At 39.1% G+C, this 26,840-nt stretch overlaps 1 protein-coding gene across 1 annotated transcript in view; it reads right to left on the bottom strand.

The window, feature by feature from the left end:
- OCA2 (OCA2 melanosomal transmembrane protein) overlaps positions 1 to 26,840 on the bottom strand; it is a 192,438-nt gene that overhangs the window by 89,891 nt on the left and 75,707 nt on the right. The window contains exons 15-17 of the mRNA XM_075136354.1: positions 13,804 to 13,951; positions 12,095 to 12,152; positions 10,587 to 10,695 (exon numbers count right to left, since the gene is read on the bottom strand). Coding sequence (XP_074992455.1) covers positions 10,587 to 10,695; positions 12,095 to 12,152; positions 13,804 to 13,951 — 315 coding nt within the window. The remainder of the gene's footprint in view (positions 1 to 10,586; positions 10,696 to 12,094; positions 12,153 to 13,803; positions 13,952 to 26,840) is intronic.

Raw genomic sequence — 26,840 nt, 5'->3', positions numbered from 1 at the left:
CTTTGAATAATTGTTTACACAGCAAGTTATTGAATATATGAGGAAGTAAAGTCCATCACTGTGTTCCAACAGCGTAATCAGAAATCTGATGAACTCCACAACCCCTCAAAATTTAGCTTAAGGATGTTGTGCTGGTTTTGGCTGGGATGGAGTTAATTTTCTTCACAGTAGCTAGTATGGGGCTATGTTTTGGATTTGTGCTGGAAATAGAGTTGATAACACAGGGATGTTTTCGTTACTGCTGAGCAGTGCTTACACAGAGTCGAGGCCTTTTCTGCCTCTCACCCCACCCCACCAGCGAGTGGGCTGGGGGTGCACAAGGAGCTGGGAGGGGACACAGCCAGGACAGCTGACCCCAACTGACCAAAGGGGTATCCCATACTATATGACGTCATGCTCAATATATAAAGCTGGGGGAAGAAGAAGGAAGGGGGGGACGTTTGGAGTTACAGCATTTTGCCTTCCCAAGTCACCGTTAGGCGTGATGGAGCCCTGCTTTCCTGGAGATGGCTGAACACCTGCCTGCCGATGGGAAGCAGGGAATTAATTCCTTGGTTTGCTTTTTTGTCCTTCATATGCTATGGTGTAGTTGTAACGCTATGCAAAGCATACACTCAATTATTCTCTTATACAAGCATATAGAAATATTGGGGTGAAAAAGTTAAATCAAGGACATTATTTCCAGTAGTGCTTGCTCTACTCGTGGAATATGTTTCATCAGTAGTTCTGAATGTGAATGAAAATGTCCTGTATTTCAGTTTCTGTAATTTTTTATTTTATTTTATCAGGCATCCCAGAAAATATACATTCTGAAATCATGCTGAATGTTTATAAGTAATACTTGCTGTCAACTGATAAGCACTGTTTTATCTTTAATATTCTTTTTTTTATAAAGTTGCCCACTTACAAAGCAATGTGCTGGTCTTTTGAGCAGTCTCTTCATAGACTTAGCTTCATAGAAATCATTTTCAGTTGTTTTGTGCTATTTGTAGCACCACAGTTTAAGGCTACTCCTTGGGGATTGAACTGTCATGGTGACAGTCCAGGACAGCTTGCACCACAACAGGAAATGCTTGGTACAATACAAGAGGATTAAAAGAACATGAAAAGAGTTAGTGGAAACTATAACCCCACACAAGGCAAAAGAAACAGAAACCCATGCTGATAGAAGGTAACTGTGACGTTAAAAACCAGAAGAGTAGCATAAAACAAGGAGGCAGAGGACTAGCTGCTCTGTAATCACAGATCAGCACGCGTGCATTAGGAAAGGATGGGCTGGACTTTGTTGTACAGCTGCAATACCATGAGGTCAGAATGCAGAAATAACATTCACCGTTGTATCACAATGTCAACACCTAACTTTGTTAATTCTCTAAATGCAATTTCATAGATGAGATAGGGTGGCTTTCAAGATAGAACACTGTAAGAAAGAAACCCTGGTTAGAGATTGCTATTGCTAAGCACTGCATCTACAGGGAAGATGTGTTGACAGATATATAGTTGTGTATATTGCACAATCCATAAGTCTAAAAAATTTACAGAGTTATCTTGGTAAAGGTCACTGCAAACAAACACGCTCTATTGCCATAGCCTCATTGACTCTTGTGAACCAAAAATCATTTGAGAAGATGCAAATATCAAGATAGAGGAAAGGTCAACTTTTCTAGAAGTAAGCAATAAAGCACAAAAGCTGCACTAGCAGATATAACTGTTACTGACTCTTGTTTTTTCTCGTCAAGTGTATGGGCAGCTGCAAGGACAGAGGATATTTACATGTCTGTAAAGATGACTGCATAATTTCAAGGGCAGAATTTTTTGAAAACTATCCTAAAAGAAATTAAGACTGCAAGGATCATGGAAAGCAGATTTTTCTTCTTTTCAAGTGTTATGCTGAGAAGGAGGAATAACTAAGATCTGGACAAGACTTTCTGAGTCTGAGTCAATGCTGACCGCATCAGTTTAGCTCCATTCCAACATTCCCATTATAAAAAAATAATTGTCAAATTTATTTTTAACTCATATTCATATACACTGTACCAGGAATTTTTTCAACATCACTATGAATCAAAGATACACTAAGTCTCTTAAATATAGTTATGGCCATTCTCATTTTAAAATAACAGTTCGTATCCTCATGGTGTAATCAAAGCTCCATACTACATACTCAGAGGCCAGCAGGTCAGTCCCATGCAGTGCTCTTCTTGATGTCAGTGTAAAAGTACTAGACAAACCACCACTACCGCATGCCAGAAGAGATAAAATAGTAGACGAATGAAGCAAGAGCAGGGGGGCAAAGAGCACTAAATGAGGAAACATATACCAAACTCCACTGCCAGTTGTATCTCATACCACCTGGGTAAAAGGGCCGCAGATCAGCCCCTGCAAGCACAACTGTAAGGACCTGGAAGGGTCTCCAGAAAGGCTTGAGGACTTTCAACGAGGAGTGCCTAAAAGCATGGCTCTAATCTTACTATATCTTACTACATTAGGCTGGACACTCTTCTCAGATACCACAATTTGTTGCTCTGTTTAGCATTATCAGGTCAGGAACTAAAGAAACTGCTTTAGTCATGGAAAGCAGTGTCACAGCTTCATGTAGGTGGAGCGTTAACGGAAAACAGTAAGAGAAGAAAGAAGTTGCCACGACAAGAGTGCACAGGATGAGTAATTGCTAAAAAGGGATGCATAGGATGATACCAAAGGCCCCAGAGGTTTATCAGCAGCTCAACAGTGGTTAGTTATAGATGACAGAGCAAACTAAGGAGGTGGTCAAAACCCCTTTTAGGGGTAACAAAAAAGCACAAGTATGTAATATACATACAACACACTACATATGATAAAATTTGGTATAATGCAGAGCTGAAGACCAAATTCGAAAAAGCTAATTGTAAAGCTTTAGAAAATGTATAAAAATGGGCTCAAGTGGACCCAAGCACAGGGAGGAAAAAACCATCAACGTGAACACTATTCATCTCCTGGTAAAGAGGAGGAAGACATCCCTATCATGCTCATCCCAGCACAGACCTGAAAACATCAACACTTTGTTGTGACTCCTCCCAGCCTAAATCTGTGAACCTTAGCACCCTGCAGAGCATCAAAGGGTGACCCTAACATCAGAATATAAGGGGGAGATACTGGAAATATTTTGGGGTTTTTTTTCCTTGTCTTTTTTTTTTTTTTTTTACAACAGTTTGAACTGTATATTGTTAATGAGTTTTGCATTAATTAGATTATTTGGACTGTTAGTGTTAGTATTATCATAAAAGAACTAATAATAACTATTTGTTGTGTTTTGTTTACACTGATACAACTTTTAATTAGACTAACAATAAATTCTTAGCTCCAGGTATAAGGAATGTTCCCCTTTTTGCTCACAATATCACAAGCATAACATCACCACTGATACTTTGAAAGCGGGAGCTTACTGCCATATACAGAGAAGGCATCCCTAATCCAAATGTTTTGGGGTCCAAAACCATCTACTTTACTGAAATGTGTGAAGGAGTTTCCAGGCAACCACAGATTATTCAAGCTGATATTTTTAGCTGTATAGAAAAGGTCCATAAATGTTGCTTCCCAGGCTTTGCATCTGGTTCCTTAATTTACCAAGCCATGTTGAAAAGCTTTACAAAGTAATAAAATAAAATATAAATACAAGGAGAAAAAAAAAGATGAGGAAAAGAAAATATTGGCTGTGACATCTTTAAATACAGTTGATAATTCAGTATCATTTGAGCTATTACTTAGCAGTCAATATCTACAAGCTCTCCTCAGCTAAAACTGATTAATATCACAGACCCTAGATAATCTGGAAATAAATGTTAGATTCAGTGACAAATGAAAGCACAAATGTGCACTTTTTATAACGAGGATATGGTGATCTAAGATGTGAAATATGAGATGTGCTAAACTTAACAATGTGGCTTTTGGCATTAAGCCTATGCTTTCTTAAATCTATGTCATTCACCAGTTTTTATAGCTTAATAGCTGTCTGTCTCACTAGGATTTTCTGTTTTCTTAAGCACTGAACAATTATACACCAGCTTATTAAATTGATCTGTTTTTTCAAACATTTTATAAAGTAACTCCTCAGTAACATTGAGTAGCTCTATAATGAACCTTTCATTTTAACTATTGCACAAACTAACCAGAGACCAAACATGTCCAAAATATGAACACTTTCTTTTTTTTCTCCCTTTCTATGGGTACAAACACTTAAATTTTTAGACCCAAGTTTGTTTGTTTCTGCACCTATAATTTTATTGTTTGTAAACAGTGTCAGATTTATACAACTCCACCATCATACAGGATAGTAGCATAACATGGTTTAATCTATTTATCACTGATAGCAGATGAGAAAAAAGTTCCAGAATAACATTTTAAAGTGTAAAAATAAGACCTTTATGGACGCTTCTATGTTAACACTCCTTTCAGACTAATGGGATTTGTCCACACCTTCTCAGCCCTGTGCTCCTTCTCCATGACCATTTATAAATCTTTTGGACCTGAGAAGTTCTGTTGCACACTGTGAGGCAGGATCTTTGTCACCGAGCTGGGGGCGGGGGGGGGGAGGGGGGCGTGGTTCAAGTTTAAAAACATTTTCACCATTCTAAAGAAACCTCTTAGCACAAGTTCAAATGCACATACATACTCTGCCCCAGGGCCCAGAAAAAAGCTGGGGGGAAAAGTGTATTAGAGTTCTTCTTAGGCAGCTTCCTAGGCTGCACATTCAGAACAAAACCTCACAGACTACGTTTATTTCACTTGTGCAATATTAGTTCTTCTTTAGCTTGTAGCATTAAATCGTTTAGTCAAAGATCTCTTAAGTTTAAGGTTTCTGTCATTGGTTACAGCACTGCTAACTCTCACGCAAGTTTTACACATACTGACTCTGCGGATCTGTCTCAAAGTTGTTAGAGAAGAATCATTGCTGCAGCGATTTCCTTATTGAAAATGTTGCAGGAAAGAAAATGGATGAAGTTAGTTGTTAAAACCTTAGTAGGTTGCAGTAATGGAGAACTAGCTTCAGTGTTTCTGAGCCAAATAAATATTGACATGGAACTTCTGACATTCCGTGATTCAATAGCAAATTTAAGCAAGTTTATGAAGCTCTCTAGGGCAGTGCAGCCCTTTCTTCATCACTAAGCAAGCTACCAGACAAGTGCCACTCAATTCCAACTCTATTATAATTATTGGTTCAACTATGTAAATTACAGTGTAAGCTGAAAATTGTGCATGTCCACTTAAAAAAAAAGCAGGATGAAAATCAAGAGAAATTATATGGGAGAAACTTCAGATCTTGTCCACTTCCCTGAAGTTGAGGTGTCACTCCTCTCTGCAGGTTAAGACAAAATTTTTCCTATAATTTGCATAACATTCTCTGTAGACATAATTTAGGGGGTTTTGTTCTGCTGAAGCCCTTTCCAATTAAGGTATTTAATTTCTCATGTGAATTTCAACAATTTTTCTGTAAATTATGGAAATGAGTCAGAAAATATGACAACTGGTATCCAAAGGAGTGACAATACAACAGGAGACTTTTGTATCTACAGCAACTGAACACATTTCTTTTTTAATGGCCTGGCAACAAAATAAAAAGCAGCTCTGCATAACATGGCCTACCAAACAAACAGAAGTCAGTTTATATTAAATGAAAACAATTGTTTCCTTACTTTTCCACTATTTCAGTCACAGTTTTAAAATGTTTCAATGATGCAAGATACAACTAGTTAAGATAAATTGCAAAAAGAGAGTTTTAGATCCTCAAAAGTATCTGCAGCAGAATTTGCAGACCAAGCCCACAGTCAGAAGTTAAACCACAGTGAATATAGAAAACGAGAGAGTTTTCCAAGAGAAATTAGATTTAACTATGTGAATGAGGTCTCATCAAACAAGATAACCTTTGTCTGTAAATATTGAGGGATTTTAGCTTTAGAGAAAGGACAGCGGGGAAAATTTAGACCTAGGATGCTTGCTTGACAGAAGTGATGTGGAGTGCTGATTTATAGAACTTGTCCTACTACCCAGAAAGGTCAGAGTGATCACGTTAGTTAGATAAAGAATAAAATCATAGATTTTTTTAAAAGTTCATAAGTTTGGGTTTTTTGCTAACACTGCTTTCGTTAATAAAGTTGATTTTAGTTAGAAGTGAAATCCCCAAATAATCAATTACCAAGCCAAATGTCCATCTAGCTGTTGTGTTTTTTGTTTTTAAGCGTCTATGACTAAAACTCAGTATAGCTTGAGAAGATGCCCTTTGGCACATAAAGAGTGAAGTGACACAGGGTAAGGTGAATCATTTAATGAATTAGACCTTTATAGTAGGTCTGATGAATCACAGCTGTTGATCACCTCCATTGACTATTGACCTCCTCTGGAGACCATTTTAAGGGCAGCTGAAGGTAATTAGCTTAAACATTGATGTCTGAGGGATCACAGACATCCATGGCACCAAAGATACCATAATGGGCTCAGGATATAGTGTGAAGACATAACCCCTCTGCAGAAGCAAAAAAAGCCAAGGTAGCTCCCTCAAGGTTTAGGATTTGAAACTCTGTCTTCTGCTGGGGCTGGACCAAATAGTAGTCTTAAATTATGGAAAAATTCAGTGAGTCCAAAAATCTCTGCCTGTCCCCTTGCATAAATAATTAATTCAGCAAAGGAACATGAGAACAACCATAGATGGTAATACCGAAGATTCACCAACACAAGAGTCCTGTCTCTAACAGGGAAAGTAGTGGCAATAACGTGGGAATAAATATACAAATAAGATAAACATACAGTTGCATTTCTCCCAGCATACCTTCCCGGCTTCCAGCAGTCTGCAGCCAAAATAGAGACAATATCTCTTCTCTGAAACAGGCAATATGTCTTTTGTTTGCTCTTGGGTTTGCACCTTGTTTCTTGAAGATGAGAGCAGCAGTCTGTTGCAACCCTCTAAAAGGAGGAGAGGACCTTCCCCCGCCTCAGAAACTACTCAGCCTGGCCCTGGGAAAGAGCTGTCCAGAGTGGAAGGGAGCAGGAATGAGGGGGTCTGCAAGGAGCGGGGTGCCTACATTGCATGCAGAGACCACCAAGAGGGGCAGAAAAAAGCAGGGCCACAGAGGTGACGGGTTGCTCTTCATGGATACTAGAAGGAACTGCACGGAGTTCACAGCAGCCCTGCAACTCATTGAACTGACTGAAATCAAACCAAACCAAACCTGCCCCACAGAAACAGAAGGAAGTAGGTTATAAATTGATTTTGTGTGTTCTTTCTGACCCAGTCACTTTGAGCGTCCTCTATTAAAAAAAAGAAATCTAGTTTAAATTTCAACAAAATCTTGCTTTATTTTACTTTTTAAATCTTTTGTCTCTTTTTGAGGGGATCTCATTATAGTTCAAAGCTCTAGACATGCCTGTCTAAAAGTTGAAGTCAAAATAGGAGCCAGGTACAACCCTTAAAGGGGCTTTACTTTCATCTTTTGTCATCTTTTCTCAGATGATTTATCAATGCTTTATCAAGAAAGTAAAATCCCATGGGGCTGAATGAAAGCACTGTAGAAGTCTTAAAGTTTGCCATACCTGTTTATTTAAAGTCTCAGCACTAATCTTTCATTAACATAGATATTTCATAGAATTAGACTAAATAAATTGACGAACAGGCACAAGAAAACTGAATAGGAAAGTGTTCTTAATTTTAAAAGGCAGCTAAGTATGCAAATTTTATTATTTAAATTAAAATGTCAGTTCCCTCAAATTATATTAATGATTCCAAGTTCATAATGGAAAAATTGTATCAAGGCTGGGGACTGATAAAGAATTCTGTAATCTTTCTAATTCACTCTACCAAATGCAATTAAAAGTTATTAGATTTCTAACACTTCAGCCTCTGTATAAAACATTATTCTGGTAGAAAATTAAACACTGAACTACAATCTGCTTTCATTTTTATGAGAAAAACATATTGAACAAATTTACCCAAACCACCAGAGTACAAGATGTACTGTATTTTAGGAAATTCATTTCCGTGCACTGGAGGACTAAAATCCATAGAGGCTCACAGCGGCACTACTTCAGTAATGGTAAATAAGTGACAGCTATCATCAAGATAGCGGAATTCAGGAGTCACCAATGAGATCTCACTAGAAGTTTGCAGGCTCCATTAATTGTTAATAGAAACTATGTGTATGCTTTAATAACATTTATTCATTAATCTGACAGGTTTGCAATGAATACAGAACAGGGAGAAATTATACAGAACACATACAGCCCCTATTTACTCTCAAGGTTGCAGTTGAAGATCAGCTAGTGAATAATAGAAACCTGCACTGCCAACCATGCCATTTGTTTTCATTTATTTTACTGACATAAAGTAGGACAAAAAACAACCATCAGTTATTGTTTCTTCTAGTATTGACTCCAACTGCTTTGCAGTTTTGAAAGAATATCTTACCAGGAGCATATGCAACCAGTTACAGACTGTCTGTGACTTTTCAAAAACACTTACAGATATTGGGTTTTATTCAGGAAATCCTGCATGGTTCAGTGCCCACTTATCTGAGACAGAACAGTAAGGGTGAAAATTGATTTCTTAAATTGCTGATGTGAACGCCTTCCTTATGTTCTTAGCCACCGTGACTTCAGGTGCCTTCAAATGTCTTCAATTTCTGCATCGTCCTACACCTTAGTAATATAGCAGTTTTGCTATTATAATACATCGGTATACCTTTTAACTTCTTAACAGTTAATAATATCTTTATGGGCTGAAATCGCCCATTTCCATGGCAAATACTCTGGAACAGGGAAGCTGCCACAGCGGCTGTGGCACTGGCTGAAATGGGGAAGAAAGCCCGGCTGACATGGCCCCTTTCCTAACCTCATGCTGCTCCAGGGCACCAGGATTTCCACTGCAAGCCAACAAGGTCTTGCTGGGTGTATCGACATTGTTAGGTAACTGCTAGCCCAAGTCCACAGCAAGGTCCTGGTCCCCCAGAATCCCCCTTGTCTAAGTGTTACTTTGGTCCTAGACTCTTTTGCAACGACCCAGCTTGTTTCATCTGAGATAAAAATAAACCAAGGTGCAGTTCTGGAGAAAATTCATTTTGGGGACCACACCCAAACAGCAGCATGGGTGAGTCTGGATCAGGTTTGGGTCCCTCTGCTCTGTACAGTTACTCCAACATTATCCCTGGTGGCTTCATGCACCCAAACTCCATCACATGTACCGCATAATGCAACATATGCCCTCAGCCTCATCATCTTAAAACACAGCTCTGCTAGGCCACAAAACTGCCCTCGCTGAGAACCTAAAAATTAATTAACCCATACATACAATGTTAAGAGGAAACACAGGGCCAATTGCTGAACTGTGGCGATACGGCCAGTCTGCTCTGAAGGGACAAGGTCTGAGCAGTGTGGACACAAGCCATGCTGCACCTCTAAGGCCTGAGGGCTGAGGATCAGTCCTTGGAACAAATGTGTTTAGCAGCAAAGCTATACCTATTAAAACACGTTGCTCCAGACACAGGAGCCCCTATCCTCCCACTGGTGCCAGCAATACGCCACGCTGGTGTTTCCCTAGGTCCTAGGAGAGAGGACAACCTTCTGCTACTGGTACCTTTAGAAGCCAGTCATACAGCAGAAGGAGCAGCAGCAGATATGGAAGGTCTTGTTTACAACTTGATCACCATTGTACAGCTATAACGAGCTCTATATTGTGCATAACAAAAATGGATTTCAATGTAGTATCTGTGTATGTGATGATTCAATCAATGATTTATTGATTATGAGTTATTCCTCTTCAAGACTGTTGCATATTTCAGTCACTGGGATGGATGTACACAGTTGGGGAATTCAGACTGCATTAAAAAAAAACATAAATCTGAAATTCCATAACTTTCAAGTGCTCAGCAGCCAAAAAAATATTTTTAACTTTTTGTAGGGCAATGCACAGGTACGTTTTATGACTGTCCTTCAGCTAAATGAGAGCTTTAATTTGGTTCTGGTTTTAGGATATGCAGAGCCTGTCCTCATACAGATATACATCTATGTAAAAATCCGCATGTATAGGTATATACATAGAAAGTATGCATACAGCTACTTTCATTTCACACATATACAGTGCCTTCCTGATTTTATTTTGGGAATTGATTTATTCTAGTGATAAAGTAATGGAGACTGGAAGTTATACAAAGAGTTATCTATACTTAAGAAATAATGCCAGACTACTTTTTTGTTCTTCCATGGAGTGATTATTTTCTGATCTCCATAATGCATCTTGGTCATTCAATCAAACCTACAGTGCAATGATGCCAAGGTCAAATTTGCTCATTCTGTAATGTTTAGCCAGCTCGTTAGTATTGGGAAGGCAGAAAAATGAAGTCGTGAGCACTCTCTGTTATTCCTCCTGGGGTGACTGGGACGAGACTGCGTTTTGAAAACCTGTTCTGAGAAACTGCTGTTCTGATTAACCTGGTGGAATTGCGAGGTCAGAGACATATGGGAAAGGGCTTTCTGAAAAGATCCAAACTCAGAAAAATATTATTGGGTTGGTTTTTTTTGGGGGGGGGTGTTTGTTTTACTTAGAACAAAACTATGAAACTTACCAAGATCTAGGTCGATGCCTGGAATAAATGAGTTGAGAAAAAACATAAGAATAACACATCCCAGCACAGTCAGGCATTTGATGAGAAGAATTTTGTCTGTTATTTTGTGCTGTAGACAGGGAGAAAAAAAAAAAACAACTGTATTAAAGAAGGAACTATCTATTATGCATAGAGTTCACAAAAGCATGTGTGAAGTGCAAACTTCTGTTCCTGTATTGTATATTCCTCTTCAGCATAAAAGACAGAAATACTTAGATTGAAGCATTTCATGCATACCTATAAAAAAACATGAATATGTGGCCCAATGTGATCTAAAAGATGCAAGTAGCTAGCACGTGCTGCACACATTCAGCTGTGTTCAGTTGCCCCCATCACAACTTCATTTCAGTAGAAGTAGGGTTGAAGTGCAATTCCTACTACAGAGGGCACTCTGGGCACTCTGTGGTTTCATGACCCTGGACAAAATCACCCTTTTTTGCACGTATGCTTTGAAAACCTGTAACCTAACCTAGACATCAGATCTTTCATGCCTCCTCTACAACTCTCATGGACATGTCAAGCCCGTAATCCCTATGCAACTTCTGCAGCCCTGTGCCCAGCTCCTGCATCCCTGTGCCGAGCTCCTCATGCTCTCACCCTCAGACCCAGCGCTTTCCGTTGTGGCTCTGATCTCATTTTCGCCACCAACCCAGGGAATCACCTTCTCCCAGCCCGAGTCCCTCTCTCGTTTCCAGTCTCTTCTGCATAGTTTAAAGCTCTACTAAAGAACAAGCAAATCTTTGTTCTTTAAAAAGGTTGTCTTTTATGCAATGCCTTGAAAAAGGTGTAAAACCTAGTAAGAAAACCTGTTGGTTTTGTTCTGTTTTGGTGTGACATGTAGGACAGTGATGTCCCAGTCAAGGACTTGAGCTCCCAAACACAGGCCTGGGTTCATTAGTGATGCCAGTGAGGTGGAGAGGATGTGACATTTAGACACTTACATTTATGTGAAATTAATCCCACTACAGAGTTTACATCTGGTCAGACCCAGCTTCAGCATAAAGTCTTAGGCAGTGTTAACGTGTGCACAGCAAAGAGAACAGGATTTATCCAAGTGGTTTATCCCTACTTGAATAATAAAGCAGGCATGTCACAAACAGTGTAGTAAATTAGAGTCTGTATTTGGTAGATCAGCAGGAGTGTACTCTATTGCCATGCATCATGGTCATAAACAGCCTATTGACACCTTCTGAGTCTTTCTGACCATGGATTAAAAATTTAAAAAAAACACTGCTGAATCATTTATTGATCCTTTAAACGATATTTTTCTAAGGAACAAAGGTATAAACCTAAGAAAAACTCTCAATGTGGTTCAGTAACCCCATCCCACTGAGAAGCCAGCCAGCCTGCCTGCCAGCTTTTCTGCTATCATGAGAGTTATTAAATTTGCATTAGATTCAAAGCACTCTTTTTATATAAAGGCATAGGTCCGCTTACACAGATACTAAGAAAAACTGCCATCTACTTACTTTTTTCTGGAGTTCCTGAATATTTGTTTCCCAGTTTTTATCTTCTTGTGAAATTTGCCTGAAAGAAAATGACACCTGCTTTTTTCCAGAGTGAAATTAGAGCTCTACCAAGAGTGTTGGAATAAATCCCTCTCATCACAAATAGATCACCTTTTCCCCCGTACGGAGTAACTCATATCACAAAGGAGTTGTGGCCTTCTTATGGCCGGCAGCAAAACTCCCATGAGCGTTCACTTAAGACTCCACTTTTGTAACACACTCCACTAATACACAAGCCCTTTGGTTCATGAAGAGTGCCATAGGCTTGGAAGGAGCTAGCCTCCAGGGTGTGGACCTCAGTATAGGATCTGGCTATATGCAATATGTAGTCCCCTTAACAGTTCAGGAGTTGATGGATGCCCTGCTGCGATAAAACGAGGATCGTGTGGTAGCATCAACAAGTCAGAACACATATATTTTACATTTGCATTTTATAATGAATTTTTTAAGATCCAAATAACTTCGTCGTGTTATCAACATAGTCAGGCCTCCAGCAAAAAGCCTTGGGGTCTGCAGTTCAAGAGCGCTGTTGTTAACGCTAATGAATTTTTACATTGCTGTAAATGTACTCTGCTGGAGGAATCCTGATTTTCCAGATTAAACATACAATTTTTATTTATACTTCAGAAGAGTCTTCTTTAGAGTGTCATAAAGTCTACTAAGCTGCTATAATCTTTTAAAAAGGAGGTGATTTTAACAGTGTTTTTGTCTTTAAGTAGTAATATGGTCACTCCATTCAAAGTGCACAATATCAGCAAAAATTATATAAACAAAAATTATCTTATTACTAGAAGAGTTTAAGAACTCGTATATTTACATGTCCTTGTCCATATTGCCTATTTAACATGATTATTAATAAAAATTAATTATTTCAGTTTCACTTTAATTTATTCAATTCACTTTCAGAGTATTTACCACTGCAATTCTCAGTCATCAAATTCCATAGCATAACAGTTGTTTTTGCCAGAACATAAACAAAATAAGGTTAGCATTTTTGTTAGTCCTAGTTTATAAAAACTTCTCATTTTCTATACAAAAATAGTTAATTATGCCTACAGTCAGGTTCACCCTGAAGATTTGATTATGAAATAATTCTAAAACGCAGCAATTCACTGGTGATATATTTTTAAAACTCAATAGTTCACTGAAGAACACTTGAATTTTTCAGTAAAAAAAAATTATAACATTTTACTACACTGAAGCCACTATTGCAAGGAAAAATCTAATGATGTATTTGTGATCTTTTTAAAACAAAAACTGCCTGAAATTTCTAGGCCTTGAAATTTGCGTCATACAGACATATATTTTCCAGGCCTTACACATGGTTTTGTCCTAAAATACTTTGTGTTTTACTGAGGCTGAAGGTGGCTCTTCATATCTGCCCCAACACCCATCTGATCAAGAGACAACTAAGAATATAGGTCTCCTCCCGGAGAAGATCCCTGAAAGACTTCACTTTCAGCTCTGCCTAAAATTACTAGAGGTGAGCCCTTGCCTCGTTGACCAAAGAGAAGTATTACCCCTGACATTAACAAAGCCACACTATCGTGCCCGGCTGTAGACTGAGGTGAGCAGGAGCTCCCTGCCAGCCCAACAAACTGCCTGTGCCTGCAGCTTGTCCCTGCCGAGGGTCGGAGCAGGGGAGGTGGGACACGCTGGTCCCCGCTCACCTGTGAAACGTCCTCAGCTTCTTCCTCAGGAGCATCTCCAGAGTCAGCACCTTCTGCATCAAGAGGCATTTCACAGCAGTCTCCTCTCTGCTGGCCGGGTTAATGCGCTGTGCAGTCAGTCTCCAAACATAGATCTCGTGTTTCAGCTCTAAAAAGAAGCAAAATCACTTCTCTTAAAGCAGGTATAATGCATATGAAACCAGAGGCACAGAAAATATGTGTAACGTGCCCTGGACTCAAAGCTGTTAAAATGTTTCCCAACAATTTTCCACTTAGGAAGCTGCTTTTACCATTCATTTTGCAAAGCTGAAGGGAATGAAAAATAAATAGAAACTTTTCAAAATTTTAAATAGATTAATCTCAAAGTCCTTTTCCAAAGAAATAGAAGTACTCTCTTCAAATGGTTGCAAATGCCTTCCACAAGCTTTAGTGCTAAAATCGTATCACATTCATTTTTCATCAGAAAATAAACTGTCAATATACATTATTATACTGCTAACAAGGTACTAGTCACTTTGCAGTTAGGAATTACAGCAAGTGCTCCTTCACTGTATTCAGAAAGGACAACATGTTTCCATTCACTCTATGTTGACACAAGCAATTTTATCAATGTAAGGCAAAACTGAAATTTAGTACTGTCTTACGGAATATTGTTTAATAACATTTTAAAGCTTTCCTAAGAGGACTTAATTCTTAGGCACTGAAAATATCCATAAAGACAGCTACCATCACCTGTGTGCAGACCTGAATGATATCTGATCTTGTGTAAGTTCAGACTGACTGATTAACACAGGAAATCAGTCTCCAAAATCTTGACAGGATTTTCAACACTTTTTGATTCCCCTCCCCCCCCCTCCAGTATTGTCAAGGCCTTGCAGAATGACTGAAAGGTGCTTGTTCCTGTTCAGGAAGGACCTTACATTGGGCATGCCAAAAAAAAGCTTTGGATTTTCCAGGAGATCACTAAAGAAACAAAAGCAGAATATTCATTCAGAAACTGTCTGCACAAATGCTTCCTGATGAAGCAATTGGATGTTTCCTCACCCTTCTTTTCCGTTACCTTCAAATTTTATGTCATTGAAGATAACATGTCAAGAATTCAAGGCTTTATATCTTAAGATCCCTGTTCAATCAGCAAATTGTTCTTATCCTAAGAAATGGATGTGGAAGTCTTTGCACCATGTATACAAACTATATGCATTATTTATAAAAAAATAAATTATGTAATAACATAAGAAATATTTAAACACATTTTGATGTAGGCAGTGATATTAACATTTACTGCTGCAAATCCCTAGTGGTTCATGGTACTACTATCAAAAAGAGTACTAAACATGTTTAATCCCCCCACACTTCCTTTGTGACCAAGTATTTATAATGATAATACAGAGTGAATCATGTAAAGATCGATCATAACAAGGAATTAGACTTGACAGAACTCAAACATTAAAGAGCAAAAGTAAGTGTGTCCACAGCCTGCACAGTTGACACAAAAAATGGATCTGAACAGCAATTGACTCACATTTTGTATGGTTCATGTCTATAGATGAGCACACATCTATTAAAATGGTAATCTTTGCCTGAGCTTTACAGTGCAAGACCAGAAATGTAAATACATGCTATCTAAAGCCTAATGACTGTTGCAGGTTATTAAACAACTAGTGCTCAGCGGAAGTTTTTCTTCCAAAATGGGATTCATACCTGAACCCCAGATACCAAAGCGGTGCAGAATATACCACTTTTTAATATATTTGGTGATTCTTGCCAGAATCATAATCTGACACTACATTATGTTAAAACATGGATAGGTCATGCTTATCAAAGGAAACACATGACTTTGTGCAGAGACCCTATCCCAGCCATCATTTACATTTCCATCAACATTTGTGACACACAACTGTATCAGCAGTGATTTGCCATTCTCTTCCAGACATAAACAAGAAAGTGACAGAGCTTTAGGCCACAGCTAATCTTCTGTTCCCCACAGAAAAAAAAAAAAAAACAACACTCTTCTTGAGGATTAGAGTGGATGGGAGCTGTGCAAAAAAAAACTTATTTTCCTTATTTTAACGATCCTACATGCTGTCCTAGAGTAAATGAGATAGAAACCTTTGTATGTAATTGAAGCAAGTGAAAGGGGAGAATCCCCTCAGCAGGTAAACGGTCCTTTCTGTACTGCTTTCTCATGCAATTTTCAAGTCAATTGGACTGTAGCTTTGAAAGTGTCTCTCATCAACATCCCAAGAGCGTGTGTGGTTTTGTCTTTCTCTCTGGCAAACGCTCATGAAGCATGATTATCCAGTTTGCTATCCTGCTTTCCGATAGCTTGTCTTTGTTGCAACACCTTTTCTGATCATGTCTGTTCATTCTGTCATAGGGTTTCCCCCCATCCTTTCCAAGTGAAATTTCACCAAGGGTTTTGCTGATGGAGGAAAGTTGAATCTTTCACCATCTAACCGAGATGCAGATCTCCAGCAGGTATTTTCCTGCAAAGAATCTTTATCTTCTCTCCTTCAGAAAGGGGCAGCTAGCATTACTGTATCTGTGCCACAAACAAACCCGGAGAGCAGAAAGCAGCACAACTTGTATTGCACATTCCTGTTCCATGTCTGAAGTGCCGTGGGGCTCATCTCCAGGTTCAGCAATGGCGGCCTGGTGCTTTCTGGTCTATTTTAAAAAATATACACGTGTTTTCACATGGCTTTTATCTTGCCTTTATATACAGCAAGTGCATGCTTGATTGTTCTGTCATTCATTTTCTAAACATGCCAAGGATGTGAACATTCAACCTGCTGTGGAATTTACTTCAGAGCAAAACGTCCTTTGGAAATTAGAACAGTCAATATATCTTTTATACTGCGACTCCTGTTGCAGTAATAATTTGTGAGGAGGTTTTCCAGGTCAGAATGTTTCTCCTATTTCTCTTTCATGCACGCTTTTATTGTAACAGCACATTATGGCATCAGGTGATACATATGTATTAGCAGTAGTTTTTGTTTTGAAGGAAATATAATGCAGGACCCTTGAGGTCAGTGAGAACACTGAACCCGGTCAAAAACCTTTGGGCCTTTCTATACTTCTCCCATTTCAGGTCTGCAAACCCATTTAGGCAGCAACCCCTAGAGTTTGGGAACATCTGATATTTTATGATGTGCTACATTACACATTATGGACAACGGCTTAATGCACCTGCAGAGTCTTATGAATCACTTTGAAATTATGGCTAAGGCAGCATAAGGGCAGCATTTGGCTGCCTCTGAATGGGAAGGTCTCGCACCCCATTTCCCTGTGTCCATAAGTTCCTGTCCCCTCCTCACAGGGGGGGATGTGACAGTCATACACCAGGGTGAGCTCACTCCACTCACTTGTCCAATAAAACCCAATCTGCAGGGTTTTCGCAGGGTTAGCTTTATGGTGGATCAGCCTACTAACGAATTTATCCTACCATTGCTAGGTCTATTGCTAATAATTGAAATGATGTGTGTGTGTGGCGTGTACCTTTCATGGCAGTTTATCATTAAAGCAAGTAAACTGACATTTAACTGCAACTGTAGTAGCAGTAGTTGAAGTGATATAAGCAAGGCAAAGTTTAGTATGCAGTGATCTGGAGTAAAAGAAGACACGAGAGCTGCAGCTCAGTCAGGGAATTCAGGCCATTATGATACTAAAATCTTTGTGAACACAGTAGATTTATAAAGCCCACAAGGCACCACAGCAATATATCTAGCATTATTATTTCACAAAAAAATTTCTTTTTCTTTTTCTTTCTTTCTTTTTTTTTCCCCCAGAAAGTCCATTTCCAACAAGAAAAGAATAATTTTTTGCTTAGTTCTAGGATCAAATAAAGGGTCAGCAAACATGTAAACCCTATGCTGCTAATCTGTTCTGGTTTTGTCATTTATCATATTTTACCATGGAGACCACAGATATGACGTCCTGGACCCATTGAATTTAATGGAGTTTCAGCTACTTGACCTGAGCTGTGACATTTTAGAAAACATTCTTTCATTTAAAAATGCATATTCTTTCTGCAATCTGACAATTAATAGTCAGATTGATTTTCACTTAGAGTAATCACACATTCCCTCCCATCCGACTGCCAATAACAAAGACATCCTCAAAAACTGAGTGTAATTAATTCTCAGTCTTAGAATCAGAAAAGGCTGGTCTTGTTAATTGAAAATACTCAGAAGAGCATGACCAACCTTGATGAGATGATAAAAATTATCATAAAATGAAAATTTTTAACTTGCAAGTGCAGTAAATACATTAACTACCTTTTTGCAAGCAACACAAGTTTGCACTGCTGGGCTGTGACTAAGGACATGCAAAGCATGGGGGTTTTTTTCTCCACATGCTGTTGCAGCTTAACTTTTTTCAGTAAAGCAATTATTTTTCTTAGCTAACTTCTCAGAACAAGAATACTTCTGTTTAAATGTTAACTGAAAAGCAAATTAAGTACCATGAAGTATAGCTTAATCTAGTAATAGTAATACCTATAACTTTTAGTATTTTTTTTAATCCTTGGTATTATGTAATTAATCCTCTAAGCATTATTAGACAGTAAGTGTCATCTCCATTTTAAAAGCACAGAAACGAAGTCAGAAATGTGAAACCCAAGCACAGAAAGAATTCACCGAGGGGTATTCCAGCTCAACAATTCATGCCTCTCCTAGAGGCACTGCCCCTCAACAGGACACAAGCATAAGGCTGTAATTCTGAAAAGAAGTGCCTGAAATGTCCTTGTCTTTATTCCTTTGAGCAGTCCAGTTTATCAGTCATGGATAAAGATAAGCAGAGGCATAAACATTGCAAGGTCTTCAAAACTGCAACAAAACACACTTTGCCTTATTCAGCTACATACTTGCAAAGGAATGCAGGAAATCTGCACAATGCTGCATAAAGCGATACGGAGCATTTATATAAGCTTTTTGAGATAAAGTCCAACAGCTGGGGCCCCATTTGGTCACCGAGGCACCTAATGCCTGTTCGGTTTCCTAGCATGGGATTGCATTCATGGCACAGATCTTACAGGACATCCTCACCCCTGCAGCAAAGCAGCTGGAGCCCGGGCAGAAAACTGCAAAGCTCAGATGGTGTCGCACACCTAAGTCACCTCCCAGGAGTTTTCTTCTGTGCAGGCTGGGGCAGGCTGCAGCAGCCCTAGGAGTTGGGCTGTTCAGAAAGCTGCAAAACTGCAAGTATCCTTCTCCTTAAAAATGTAACCGGAATTTTTCCTCACTGTGCCTTTGGTTTCCCCCCTGTAATTTTAGCTACTGAAAAAATCTACACTACAAGCCTACCCCTATATTTTATAAGGGAATAATCAATTTAATACCTCTATGATGGTCACAAAACACTCAGATGGAGTAATCTGCAGATATTAAAGAGGGTTAGATCCCTCATAACACTTCAGGATGGTTGATAAAGACATACATTACTCTTCAGTTAGTTTGTCCCTGAATGAGGGATGGGATCTCTCTCAAGTGATATGGGCTCTGTTCTCATCTCTGGGTAAGTCAGACTTAGAGCCACAAAGTTATTTCAATCCTTGTGAGTTTGCCCCTTAGTTTCCTCTACTGCAGTTCCCCACCTTTTAAAAGCAGGAATCTGAGTATATTTAGGTTTCATGTGTGCTCATTAACACTTGCCTAATGTGATCACAGTACTCTGTTCTGTTACACTGAGAATGGCACAGGGTCATAGGAAGTAGAGTGTCAAGTATTTTGAGCATTCATTTACCTAAAATTCCAGTGTAGTTCGGTTCAGAAAATTTTCATAAGGTTTGAAATCTAGAAAAATAATTGCAGTTTACTCACTATCAGAAAATTTTAACTCAGACTGCCAGACTTACCAATGAAAACTGATTTAACCAATGTTTTCCATTAAAGTCTCACAATTAAAAAAATCTCTGTTCAATTCACTATCCTCTGCTCAGAAGTGAATAGATACATTCCAGTCATAAAACATTTTGCACCAAACATAACTACTGCTGAGGTCCTTTCAATACCAGGAAAAAAGGAAAAAAAAAAAAAAGAAAAAAAAGCAACCACTTAAAGATGTATTCCCAAAGTCCTATTAAGGAAAAAATAATCACGAAAAGATACACCCTCAAGAGGACAACTCCCATAATCCAAGAGATAGTGCCTCACCTAATGCTTTTAATAGGGAAAAATGAAGAGCAAAATAATGAAGCACACTTCAGACTCACTGTATTTTTTAGCAACTGGTTTAAAAGTAAAAATGGTGACTAATAAGTTCAGCTCATTTTCATAAATAAAAATGGCAGGAATAATTTAAAAATCTGTCAAGATTACACTTTTATTTGAAATATCATCAGAGGGAAAGCTCTCTGCAGCAAACAGATACAGAGCACGTTTTAAATTAACCTAAATTGTTCTTTTAAGCTCTGTATATCAGGAAGATGTTATGAGCTTCAGAGCCATCAGAGTAAAGTGAAAAATTTTGTCATAGCTTCTCCAAAACTCTGTTAATGATAAGGCCAGGTCTTGCCAACCAGTGTATATCTGTATAATCATTCCACAGTTGTGATAAGCATACAAAAATCCAGGGGGACAAGCGCTGCAAAAGAAACAGGAGGTATCACTTCCTAAGTTTTTACCTCCCATCAGTGATTTTTCTATACTGATTCCTTCTATGAAAAACGTGTATAATAAAATTGTGTGGTACTGTATTGATTCAAAATTCCACTGTATTATACCTTCTTTCTGCATAAGGCAGGTAAAGTCATATTACAGCTGCCTTCTTGTGATGGCTACATTATCAATGCACTAAGCAAACAATATGAGATTGTCATATTTCCCTTATTCTGCAATGTCAGAATACTATTTTTATCACCTGAAAACAAGAAAAGACAGATCAACATTCTCCTCTTTCCGAGGGGAATACTCCATCAACTATAAAGCAGTACAAAGGACGTGTACAGGGTTTTAAACATAAAGTGATCTAAAATGTTTAAATATATAAAAATCTTGAATCTGTGTAGAGTAAGTAACTACACTTATTTTAATCCCTGATCATTAGAAGAGCTATTGAAGGTGCAAATAATAAAGACAGATTTTTTTTAACATTTTCAAACATAAAACCATGACCCTCATGGATCCTGATATATTATCCAAAAAGGAGTATGCACAAAGTCTGCAGGGACCATAACACTACCTAGTTCCTTTGAGGCTGAAAGTCTTACAGTTCTTTAAAATAAAAGACACAATATGTACCGGAAAGATATGACCTTAGATCCCAAGATAATTCATAAGAAAGCTGCATCTTTTAGTTTAGCATGCTATCATCCACAGTAGGAGAGTTAAAATGTTAATTATTCATTGTTAATATATACAACTGGATTGCAGAGAAGAGGGGGTAAAAAAAAAAGGTTTCCTGTTCTACATTGTTCTTCAGGATTTAAAAATGTTTCCCATATATTCCCATGAATTTAGCATCTTGGGTGAGGACAGTAGAGTGCACTGCATATTGCAAAACTGCCATCCACATTCAGCGTGGAGTTGAATACTTGAAAATATCTTGAAATATCCCTTTCTTTGGACATTATTCTCTGCATAATCTGCCTGCTGGTTTTCTCACCTGAACCAATTTTCAAGTGAGAACAGCCCACCACTTTCAACAGTTACATTACAATACCGATAGTGCTTTACTGGCAGTTAGCAAAGTACCTACATAGGTACAGACGCACCTCAGGATTGAGATTTACCGATGTACTTAATCCAGCTAGGTACTTGATGTACCCGTCCCTGATTCTAGCAAGAAATGGTTCCTACAGTTACAAATATGTTAGTAACTAAAATAGGGCTAAGGACTGTTCTCTGACCCCGAGCAGAACACATAGCTGTACTGATGCTACCTAACACCTTACCCTGGGTCCCCTCTGTGCCCCTGCAGTGTCCTTGTGGCCCTGGATATTATTATCTTATGTGGGCTTTTTCCAATTCAAAGTGTCTGAAGCAGCATTGGGGTTGTCTTGCAAGTCATCACAGTAGTTCTTCCCCAGCATTAAACTGAAAGGTCGTACGTCACACTGCAGGGCATGGCGTGAGGGCACGCACCACTGTTAGAGGATGCAGAGGCCACCCAGACATCCCATGCCCTGAGAAAACAACAAAGCTGTTAACACTTTGACCATGGCCACCTGCCCTGGGGAGCGTTCCCCCAGGCAGGCATCTCAGAGCTGCGACAGGCAAGGGGGTTCGCATGGACAAAATAATAGTGTCAGCACTGAGCTATGCCTTCTGTGCAGCTACAATTGCAATTGGCAATGCCTGTGCTTGGCCAGTCGTGTGCAGCATGAAGTACCATAGCAGACATTTGTAGTCACTATGGGACACAGAGAGGGAAACTCACCAGACATTAAGTGCTAAATGAGTTTTTCAGTTTTACCTTGTTTTCTCTCTTGACCTTCATCTTAGCTGTGTCATCCTTTGGACATTTTCACACAAAATGAGGCCCGATGTGAGCAGTACTTACTCTAAGTCCAGGAACAACGCCTGGACATCTCGGGTTTGCAGCCAGCACAGTCCTATCAGTTGCACAAGCCCCAGTTATCGCTCCCTTACTTCTTTCCTCTTCTAGACTATCTACCTTTTCACTGCCAGTTTTCTACCTCTTTTCCCCTCCTCCTGTCCCATTTCTTCTCTTATAGAAGCAGCTGTAAAGCTCCACATGGACGAAAGAAACAGATTTGCTCACTCATCTGGTTTCCGCATTTCACATTGTGGGAAACAGCACCATGTTTTTCACACATTAAGCACTTTACACATGACTATGCTTAATTAGAAAATTCCTTCTGTTGGAGGCTTTACATACTGACTATCATACTACCATAGCAGTATTTTCCCAGCTGCTGCACACAGTGAGATACACCAGAGGGAATAAGGTGCTCCCCCCTCTCCTGGCATCACCACTCCTGCTTTAACGGTGGGTGTCTCTTTCAGCCAGCAAAACAATCAGAAACCGAAGCAAGAAACACAGGAGAAATGGGGAGCTGGTGCCAAATCTGTTGTTGTGCTAAGAGAAAGCTCTTCCTCTTTGACAAAAATGGCAATAATAATAGTTGTCACTAGACCACGTGCCACCCACCGTCCTGGGGATAGTGATCTTCCCGAACACTGAGGTCCTCATCTCCACAGCTTGATAGCTGAGACATAACAGTGTGTTGTCACGCTTCCCAGGGACTAAATAATGTATTGTTAACCCTTAAGGGAAGTAAAAGCTTTGGTTTCAAGTTTTGGGGTGGGGTTGAAACAGCAAGTTTAATTCCTCTTACACTCAAATATTATTATTTCCCCTTATATATTCTTGTCGGAAAGTATATATATACTTTTTAAACCTTCTCAGCTTACTACCCTAATCCTACCATCTTTTTCAGTGTCACACGGAACAAGGCACAAGTTTATCAGCAAAAGTCACACTCAAAAAAGTCCTCAAAATATCCCTTCATTCTTAAAAAGAATTTGATTTTCTCGCTCATGGCTGAGTTCTTCAGATTCTTTTTTCTTTTGTAATATGCCCCACCTCAAGCTACTGCAGGTAGACAGTGGCTCCTACACACAGAATATGCGTTTTTTTCTGCTGCACAGGTGCTACAGCTCAGTCCGAAAGCCAACAATTTAAAGACACTGGTAAGACACAGCATTGGAATTAATCTGCCAACATATCATCAGAATAATAGCATTGTCTTAAATGGCATTCTTAAAATTAGTGCTTACCCTTTCTCAATAATCTGTGTAGCCCAAAGCAACCGAAAAAAAGCTTAAAGCACATGGCACACAGTGAAAAAAATCTGGGGAGAATAATATACCAATTAAGTCTCACATATCTTGTTTAATTGCTAATTGGGACAGGCTGAGGGGAGGCTGGTATTTAGTTGATTAAAACAGCTGCTTCAAACAAGCTATTTGAAGTTATCACAGAATCATTGCAACCTGAGATGGAAGGACCCCTGAAAGCACCTTGGAGCACATTCGCAAATCCAAATCACGATGGCTACCTCCTAATGGAGCTGTGTTGGTTGCTTTCTCATCCCCTTTCATAGAAAATCTCAATAGAAAGAGTAGCTCTTCAGCATTTGCTCTAATTGAACAGCTACTGATTAGCTTCACAGCAATGGAGAAGCAGCTGATTATAAGAACACATGGTATACTGATTGGGAGATTGCTATCTGAACATACTAAGCTGTAAGTAACAAAGATTACCGAGAGATGAACTGAGAGAAATATGCTAGCCTCTTAAAAGTGTACAGTGTTTCACTGGCAAAAATATTATGTCAGTGAATAAATTGTACTATTCAAATTAATAAAAAAATTGTTATGCATACTTGATTTCTTAAAAATCCAAAACATATGCTTTAAAAGTTTATAGATGAAAGAAAAAAATAACAAGTCTATTTTCTAAAATGTATATTCACAAAATAATGCTGTTATGTCAGGATCAAAATTGTTCATAGTTGGCAGAATGTATTTTCTGACTGGTTAGATATTACTTATCTCAAGACACCTTGCAAGCTGGCACTTTTACAGATAATTTAAATATGTAATAACTCTAGTTGTTCATGAAAATGCCCATAAAGCTATGACTTTTATTAGAAAATATGAAATTAATAAAAGCAAATTAATTCTTTTTAAATAAGAAAGTTGGGAAGTTACAAAAAAATGCTGAATACCAAAGATTTAATAATATACTACCAGGCAACAAAGAAGAGTAATAATTTTTTATAATTATACATAATTACAAAGGGTTTTATCTGGGACGTTGCAAGGGTTCCTTTCCTCTCCAGCAAGAAGATAATTCCTTTCCCACAGATGCTCTCTTCCGCAAAGGATTCCCATTTTTGAGCCCTGTGTAGAACTGGTAGGAACTTCCTCTATATTTAGCATTTTGATACAGAATCATAGAATCATAGAATGGTTTGGGTTGGAAGGGACCTTTAAAGGTCATCTAGTCCAACCCCCCTGCTGTGGGCAGGGACATCTTCAACTAGATCAGGTTGCTCAGAGCCCCATCCAACCTGACCTTGAATGTTCCAGGGATGGGGCATCTACCACCTCTCTGGGCAACCTGTGCCAGTGTTTCACTACCCTCACTGTAAAAAATTTCTTCCTTATATCTAGTCTAAATCTACCCTCTTTTAGTTTAAAACCATTCCCCCTTGTCCTGTCGCAACAGGCCCTCCTAAAAACTTTGTCTCCATCATTCTTATAAGTCCCCTTTAAGTACTGAAAGGCTGCAATAAGGTCTCCCCAGAGCCTTCTCTTCTCCAGGTTGAACAACCCCAACTCTCTCAGCCTTTCCTCATAGGAGAGGTGTTCCACCCCTTTGATCATTTTCATGGCCCTCCTCTGGACCCACTCCAACAGGTCCATGTTTTTCCTGTGCTGAGGACCCCAGAGCTGGACGCAGGACTCCAGGTGGGGTCTCACCAGAGCAGGGCAGAGGGGCAGAATCACCTCCCTTGACCTGCTGGCCACGCTGCTTTTGATGCAGTCCAGGATACAGTTGGCCTTCTGGGCTGTGAGAGCACATTGCCAGCTCATGTCCAGCTTTTTATCCACCAGTATGAAGGAGAGAGGGAGCAATGGGCACATGAGCCAACTCTCCACCTGTCCAGGTTATGCATGTCAGTAGTCTGTTAGTGACAACTTGGGAGTGGATATTGTTTATCTCATAGCTTTTTTCCCTCTCTTCAAAGTACTAGCTTTGACCAGAGCAGTAGAAAGATCACTCACCCATGATACACAGTTCGTAATGCTTATTAAGTCTTTTATGGATATTTATTTTAGGTAATCATGCCTTCCCACAAGACAAAACTCAACATTAATTATTTCAAATTGGCAAATTTAAGGCACATCTATGGCTAGGAGAGGAGAGCATCCCTTTCTGCCTGTTAGCACTACCAATTTTCAGTGCCTTACCTTCTCTAATGGCATTCCTGGCACCCAAGATAAAATTCTATCTATTTGAATGGAAGCTGACATAGTGTAAACTGAGGTAAGCCAAAAGTGTCCTATCTTTTTTGTCTATTGGTAAATAAAGTCTTTTTTCTCTTTGATCCAGAAGTATATGGTCAATAGATTTATTTACCAGGTAAGGAAGACCTCTTGTAGCACCTTCCCTGGTACAAGAAGGTAGGAAAAGAAGATTGTTGATGGCTTTCTGAAAAATCTTACTTTGTAGTGTCACAGGGAAATATCTAGGCATTTTAGGGACTTGAGTTCATTGCTTTATTTCTCTTGCTCTCAGGATTAAATCTCTAAGGGTGTAGAAAGCCTCAGCTGTTGTACAATGGCACAGTAATAAAAATGCGTATCTCATACCAACCAAATATATAGAAGGAAAATTCTCCTCAATTCTTTTAGAAAACAGTTAGGTAGTGTCACCTCTAGAACAGCTCAAAAATGTTTAGTTCTTAATACTGGGAAAGACTTTGGCCCCTAGAGCTGTGAACAGGTAGGCTGAGCGTGCCTTGTGCTGAATGGGCACTGAAGTCCCTCATGCACAAGAGCCAACTTCCTAAGCAGTGAAGTCTCTTCTCTGACCTTTATATCAGATGGGATTCAAGAGACATGGTACAATCCACTGAGGAGAGGACTGTCACTTCTGTCTTTTTAATAAAATTCTACTCATTCTACTCCTAAAGCTAATTTTCCCTGGAACAAGGCAAGTCACTAGAAGTGCTATCATCTTGCCCAAGTTAGGTACCTATCATGAAGATCTCTACCACTGAGTTAGTCACCTTGGACTCCCCTTATACTCAAAAGAGAGAAGTAAACTTTTGTGGAATACAATGTATATCTATTCAATTGTAGACAGCTACCTTAGTCTTCAGAAGGGCTAATCTTTCTCCACGGATTACAAATAGAGCCAAGTTATATCAACCATATCAAAAGTTGTCCTCCCCATGCTAAACAGACACCACACACAGGTTCAGAGGTGTCGTACAGCACATTAAAACATCTGTTGCATGGCCAGTGGAAGCCTGGATCCTAAGTGTTCTGCAGCCAAAAGTG

This window comes from Calonectris borealis, chromosome 1 (genome assembly GCF_964195595.1).
Source record: "Calonectris borealis chromosome 1, bCalBor7.hap1.2, whole genome shotgun sequence".
In the NCBI taxonomy this organism is placed as follows: Eukaryota; Metazoa; Chordata; class Aves; order Procellariiformes; family Procellariidae; genus Calonectris; species Calonectris borealis.
This window is presented reverse-complemented; position numbering and strand designations above follow the sequence as displayed.